General features: G+C 43.3%; 1 protein-coding gene across 1 annotated transcript; it reads left to right on the forward strand.

Annotated features, from left to right (window-relative positions):
* Positions 1–3,873: 3,873 nt before the first annotated feature.
* Positions 3,874–7,264, forward strand: LOC144742088 (E3 ubiquitin-protein ligase RNF14-like). Its single transcript, XM_078624591.1, is given in 10 exon segments — positions 3,874–4,024; positions 4,155–4,285; positions 4,388–4,565; positions 4,755–5,122; positions 5,199–5,291; positions 5,293–5,334; positions 5,336–5,429; positions 5,931–6,103; positions 6,406–6,536; positions 7,204–7,264. Coding segments are annotated over 10 exon segments (1,422 nt in total).
* The last annotated feature ends 323 nt before the right edge of the window (positions 7,265–7,587 follow it).

A 7,587-nucleotide genomic window follows, 5' to 3' on the forward strand; every position in this document is an offset into this window, starting at 1 on the left:
ACTGGAAGTTTTGGTATCAATCCGTTACCAAGTAAATACAGGGCTAGTATCGCCGATACCGATTCCGATACTTTTTTCTTGAAATGTCATGATCATTTAATAATTTGGGGGTTTTGCCTTGAGTTATTTGATTATGATTATGAAATCATTGATTTCCATCTTTCCCTGTTCTCTGTATCCTCTACTCTGACTCCAACTACCTCCATGTCCTCCCTCACTGCATCTATAAACCTCCTCTTTGGCCTTCCTCTCTGTCTCCTACCTCCAACTCCATCTCTAACATTCTCCTACCAATGTATCTACTGTCCCTCCTCTGCACATGTCCAAACCATCTCAGTCTAGCCTCTCTAGCTTTTTCTCCTAACCTTCCTGTCTGTGTTGTCCCTCTGATGACCTCATTCCTAATCCTGTCCATCCTGGTCACTCCTAAAGAGAATCTCAGCATCTTTAACTCTGCCACCTCCAGCTCTGCCTCCTGTCTTCTGCCTATCACTAGTGTCTCTAAACCATACATCATAGCTGGTCTAACCAAAGTCCTGTAAACATTTCCCTTCACCTTAGCTGAAACTCATCTATCACAAATCACTCCTGACACTTTTCTCCAGCTGTTCCACCCTGCCTGCACCCTATTCTTCACTTCTCTTCCACAGTCTCCACTACTCTGCACTGTTGATCCTAAGTACTTAAACTCCTGCACCTTCACCACCTCTGCTCCCTGTAACCTCACTTTTCCACTTGTCTCCCTTTCATTTATGCACATATACTCTGTCTTGCTACGACTGACCTTCATTCCTCTTCTCTCTAGAGCAAACCTCCACCTTTCTAGGTTCTCTTCCAACTGCTGCCTACTCTCACTACAGATCACAATGTCATCTGCAAACATCATAGTCCAGGGAGACTCCTGTCTGACCTCATCTGTCAACCTATCCATAACCAAAGCAAACAAGAAGGGGCTCAGGGCCGATCCTTGATGCAGTCCTACCTCTACCTTGAAGTCTTCTGTCCTTCCAACAGCACACCTCACCACTGTTCTACTACCTTCATACATGTCCTGCACCAAGCCAACATACTTCTTTGACACTCCTGACTTCCTCATACAAAACCACAATTCCTCTCTTGGCACCCTGTCATATGCCTTCTCTAAATCTACAAAAACACAATGCAGCTCCTTCCTACCTTCTCTGTACTTCTCCATCAGCATCCTCAGTGCAAATATTGCATCTGTGGTGCTCTTTCTAGGCATGAAACCATACTGCTGTTCACAAATCTCCACTTCCTGTCTCAACCTGGCTTCAACTACTCTTTCCCAAACCTTCATGGTATGGCTCATCAACTTTATCCCTCTGTAGTTACTACAACTCTGTACATCACCATTCTTATAAATTGGTACCAGAACACTCTTCCTCCACTCATCAGGCTTCTTGTTACTGTCTAATATTTTGTTAAACAACCTAGTCAGAAAATCTACCGACACTTCCCCTAAGCACTTCCATACCCCACTGGTATGTCATCTGGACCAACTGCCTTGCCACTCTTCATCCTTTTTAAAGCTTTCCTGACTTCATCCTTTCTAATCTGTTCAACCTCCTTCCTAATCATTTTCTGGCTCCTCATCGTTTTCTTCATCAAACAGTTCCTCAAAGTATTCTTTCCATCTCTCCAACACACTTTCCTCACTGGTGATGACACTTCCCTCTCTGTCCTTAATCAACCTAACCTGCTGTACATCCTTCCCAGCCTGATTTCTCTGCCTCGCCAACCTGTACAACTCCTTTTCCCCTTCCTTTGTATCTAACCTCTCATACAACTCCTCATATACCTTATGTTTGGCCTTGGCCACTTCCCTCTTCACTTCCCTTGCCCTCTCTTTGTACTCTAGCCTGTTCTCTTCTGTTCTCTCACTGTCCCATCTCTTCTTTGCAAATTTCTTTCTCTGTACACTCTCCTGAACCTCAACATTCCACCACCAGGTTTCCTTGTCCTCCTTTCTCTGTCCTGAGGCCACACCTAGCACCTTCCTACCTGTCTCCCTTATCACTGTTCCCGTAGCCTCCCAATCATCTGGGAATTCCTCAACACGGCCCAGCACTGCCCTCACCCCCTTCCTGAATTCTTCACAACATTCCTCTTTCTTCAATTTCCACCATTTGATTTTCTTCTCTGTCTTCACCCTCTTCCTTTTCCTCACCTCCATCACCATCTTACACACTACCATCCTATGCTGTTTGGCTACACTCTCTCCTGGCACCACCTTACAGTCGCTAACCTCCCTCAGAAGACCTCTTCTACATAGAATATAATCTATCTGTGTAGACCTGCCTCCACTCTTGTAAGTTATCAAGTGTTCTTCTCTCTTTTGGAAATAGGTGTTTACCACTGCCATTTCCATTCTCTTGGCAAAGTCTACCACTGCCTGTCCTTCCAAGTTCCTATCCCTAAGGCCAAACCTGCCCATCACTTCCTCATCACCTCTGTTCCCTTCCCCTACATGGCCATTAAAGTCTGCTCCAATCACTACTCTCTCTCCTCTGGGAATGCTCTCTATCACTCTATCTAGCTCATTCCAGAACTTTTCATTTTCTTCTAACTCACAGCCCACCTGTGGGGCAGAACCACTAACTACATTCACCATTACTCCTTCTATCTCTACCTTCACACACATCAACCTGTCTGACTCTCGTTTCACCTCCACCACATGCCTAGGATACTCTTCCTTAATAATCACCATTACTCCGTTCCTCTTCCCATCTAGACCATAATAGAACAACTTGTAGCCTCCTCCGACTGAAAAGACTATTGGAGGATCGCTGTGAGAAGGGCCATCACCTGTCACAATGTACGTCATCGACACATGCCTTGATACGCGCTTCACAAATTATTCCTGAATTATTCGACACACGCTTCGAAGGACACACCGCTCCAGTTATTTCTGTGATAACAGGTGTACGTCAAAATATTGTCATGTTGAGTCTCCGACACGGTAATCCTACACTTCCCACCTGGCAACACTGAGGAGCAGGAGCAATTTAGTACTGCAGTACACTTACCGGCCTGCAGGTCGCACTGTAACACCGACGCTGTGCCTACTGACATGAACACGGCACTTGGTTCAAGCACTTGGTTCAGATACGGTAGGATTTTTTTTATTTTTCAGTATGTAGGTGTTATCGCTGGCGTAGCGATAAGCTGTAGAGTTGTTTGACTATACCTGCTTATGAACGTGATTTGGTGCCGGTAGAGATAAAGTTAAAGTAGGCCGAGGGCTGCCTGTAGCCACAGCAACTGTTTACATCAACTAGCTAACATTGTTAGCTAGGCTACTCGGCCAACAGTCATGTTATGTGCCGGGTATATATCGTCCACAGAAGTGTCATTTGCAGTTTTACAGTAATATAATGTTGAATAAAACTGCCAGAAACGGATAAAGTCGACAAGTTGTACTAGGCAGCATGCTAACTTTGACTGTAGCCTTATGTTAGCTAAGGCTGACGGACGTTACGTCAAAACAAAGTTACGCGTGTGACGTGCAAGGTGCTAGCTTAGGTTTGAGTCTGTTTTAATAATAATAATAATAATAATAATTAATAATAATAATAATAATGATAATAATAATACAGTAAGTATAGAGACAGTCCTGGCATTGACAAGCAATATTAGTTATCTCCGTTTACATTTTACATTAATTTCTTACAGTCTGTTGAATGTATGTTCAGTTGATTTTTGCACTTTGCTGTTTACCGTATTATCGTTAAATAAAGTGATTATCATATGTATGGTTAAAATTGTTTTGCTCTGATGCTTTGATGTGTTTTTCTCATTGTGGGCACAGCAATGTCTTACAAGTTTTTTTTTTTTTTTTTACCAGGAATGTAAATGTCTGTGGACAAGGAAGCCCAGGAGGATGAGCTGCTTGCTTTAGCAAGTATCTATGATGAAGAGGAGTTCCATCGCGCAGAGTTGGCTCAGGGAGGAGAGATACAGCTCTGTTTGGAACTTCCTCCTGATTTTAAAGTAGTTGTCACAGGTATGTCGGTCAGTGAAGCTGAGAGAAAATCTATTACTGTTACTGTTTCGGTTACTTTCATGATAGTATTAAGATGTATTTAAACATGTACCCTTAAAATGATTGTTATTCAAACTTCTTTGTGTTGCAGGAGAGAAACAAACTGACTACAATGTCTGCTTCTTGCCACCCCTGGTGCTGAACTTTGAGCTTCCTGAGGACTATCCATCCACATCCTCACCCATTTTCACCCTCAGCTCAAAGTGGATGACTAGAGGACAGGTATGGATCATATTTTGTTTGTCAGTTTTTATAAATGATTCAGTACATCACTGTCCAAAAGCTGACTTGCACATGTTCCTTCTCCCTGTACCACTTCTTCAGATGAGCTCTTTGTGTAGGCGCCTTGATAAGCTGTGGGAAGAGAACCAAGGATGTGTTATTCTTTTTACATGGATGCAATTCCTCAAAGAGGAGGCTCTGAATTTTTTAGGTATCCAGTCTCCACTTGAAGTCATCAGGGCAGATGGTGAGCGCAGGAAAGCTGACCCTGCATCCTCAGGTACTCTATTAAAAGAACATTATGGTATAAACAAATTCTCAACACCACTGTCAAACTGAAGTAGTGGAGCTTCCCCACCATATAATACCTAGTTTGTTAATAGTTGCTTATAAAGGTGCTTTTCTTTCAAGTAAAAAATGTACATTCACTAAAAATAAAAGGTGACTAATTTTGAACAGTTGTGTTTAGCTCTGACACAGTCTGGGAATCTTTATGAAAAGTCTGAGGAGAAGAAAAAGCCTGTATCACTGGTGCCACTGTCATCTCAACTCGATCCGCGGGCCGTCCTGTTGATGGATCCACACGCTGACCTTCTACCTCACCTCTTGGACTTTGATGAGGCACAGCGTCAGAGGATGTTTGACTGCAAGGTGTTCTGCTGTGGCATCTGCTTCATCGAGAAACTGGGTTCCAGCTGCCTCTGCTTTAAAGGGTGCCAGCACGTTTACTGCAAAGCCTGCATGACCGAATACTTCCAGATCCAAATACGAGATGGCAACGTCCAGTGCCTTAATTGCCCTGAGCCTAAATGTACCTCCGTAGCCACACCTTTGCAGGTAAGGTAGTTACATCTCTGAGTTTCACAACCCTGTTCTTTGAAGTGAACCAATAGCTGATGCTTTCATCTTTTAGGTAAAGGAGCTGGTGAATGAAGAGATGTTTGCTCGTTACGATCGTTTGCTGCTCCAGTCCAGTCTGGATCTCATGGCAGACGTGGTCTACTGTCCCCCGCAAGTCTTGTGCTACTGCTGTGATGGTGGAGCCTGACAACAACCATGGGCATTTGCCCAGCTTGCCAGTATGCTTTTTGTACACTGTGCAAGCTGGGCTATCACGGTGTCTCCCATTGTAAACTCCCTGCAGGTAATGTCAATAAAAATACAGTAGAATATCCGTTGTAGGAAGAAAGTGCAGCACTGCTCCTGCTGGTGCAATAATAAAAGTAGAGCAAGGAAAAAAACTGTGCATGAAGAGTTGGAGATGAAGATTAACACATTCTAAACTAAAAGAATCAACAGTGGATAGACAGTTGACAGGACTGCACATGGAAGTAATAGTTATAAGATTAAAGCTGATTATTGTCAAGGAAAAATCTTCATTATGCCAATTCTGTGCAATTCTTTTGGCAACTGAGCACCTTTTGCTTTGCTGTTCCGCTCTACATTCTATAAGACGATGATTCTACATTCAAGATACTTTAAAATATGTTCACTCACTCACTCACTCTTGTGTCAAATGAAATGTCATCTCTCTTGTGGAAATGCCTCTGACTTGTTAGTCATTAGTTTAATTCAGGTATTTTATCAGAGGACAATGTTTCCAATCCAAACCAATGTACGTTCTTTTCTTTATCCTCTGCCACAGAGGAACTGCGTAACCTCAGAGATGAGTACCTGTCAGCCACTTCTGATGGGAAAAAGTTTATGGAACAACGCTTTGGGAAGAGGGTGATCCAGAAAGCAGTGGAAGAGTCCTACAGCAGAGACTGGCTCAATGAGAACTGCAAGTGCTGCCCACGCTGTGGAACCAACATACAGGTATGCTCCCCTGCTACTAACAGGCTCTGGAGCTTCACACCAGGCTTAGGGCTGCTTTTTCTGGACTTCGTATGCAGCATCTCATCAAGGGAATAAGAGTGTTCAATGCACAGTTCCTCTCAGAAACAGCCTTTGCTTTAAATTCATGTTAATGTTTTTAAATTAAATTTTAAATGTTTAAATGTTTTTATTGAATTCTCATACATGAATAGTATTTTTGTGCCTAACAGCGGCCAGTGTCCAGTCAGTTGCTGGTGACACATTTGCTGGCCATTCCTCCAATCTCCTCTCTCTGCTTGTAGAAGGTGGACGGCTGTAACAAGATGACCTGTACGTCGTGTAGACAATACTTCTGTTGGCTATGCCTGGGCATCCTTAGCAAAGTCAACCCCTACAGCCACTTCAACAACCCACATTCACCCTGCTACAACCAGTGAGTGTCACCATTTCTGGTTTCCAGCTTTTCCACTTCACGGTTCAGTTCAGTTCGGTTTGGTTTCAGACTTGTCCTTTTCCATTACAATTTTGTACTTCCTTGATGTGAGTGCTGCATGAAACTGCCATGACAACGTTTTATATGCAACACAAACATGTTGACAATGTAGGACATGGAGGAAATGGTGAAGTTGTTGCTCAGTTTGTGCTGTCACAGACAAAGCAAAAGAAGAGAAACGGAGCAGGATACAGTCACAGCGGGTCGCTCCCCCAGCTCTTTGTGAACGTTCTCACCAACCACCAATCTGACAAATGTCTGTACTTAATTAACGGACACACATTGTTCAAACATATCAGTCGTGTTGAAAGAGCATGACTTAAAAGGAGTACAGACGGGTTGCTATTGATGGTTGATATGCCAGTATATTCTTGTGTTGACGGTGGTACTTGGGATGTCCCTCTCTTTAATATCCAGTCATAAGCTGGCAGTCTGGTGACGTCACGTTTTAGCATTGGCTCAGCTCGCACCAAGTACCAGGTACAGTCCCCAATGGAAACGGCGAATCGAGACAGAGTTGAGTTATGCTGGAAATATGAAAAGGATGGTTTGTATAATATCTTCATGCAGACAACTTGGATAAAGGTGTGTTTCTTGCACGTTTCAGGCTCTTCCATGGTGTGGAGCTGGGTGAGGAAGATGCCTTATGGAGTGATGAGGAGGACTGATATTTCTGTGGTACCTCACTGCTGTATGCTCCACCTGAATGCACTTTATCTTCCACACACATCACGTTTGTAGGCCTGTGTTTGCACAGCAGTGTATAATACACCGAGGCCTGCGTAATAACTGTTAATGCTTACTTCTTCAAGTACAAACATCTTTTCAATATTCACAAAGGACCGGGCTTGAGAAAGTTGTAGTTCAGAAATTGCCCTCTACCTTTTTGGGCATTTAATTTTCGAACACTTAAACCATGGCAGGTTTCAAAGTATTAGGACGGAAGAGCTCAGTTTGGGCAATACAGTGTTTCTTTCATTTTAACATGAAT

The sequence above is a fragment of the Lampetra planeri genome, unplaced genomic scaffold, assembly GCF_965212315.1.
Source record: "Lampetra planeri unplaced genomic scaffold, kcLamPlan1.2.h2 scaffold_850, whole genome shotgun sequence".
Taxonomy (NCBI): Eukaryota; Metazoa; Chordata; class Hyperoartia; order Petromyzontiformes; family Petromyzontidae; genus Lampetra; species Lampetra planeri.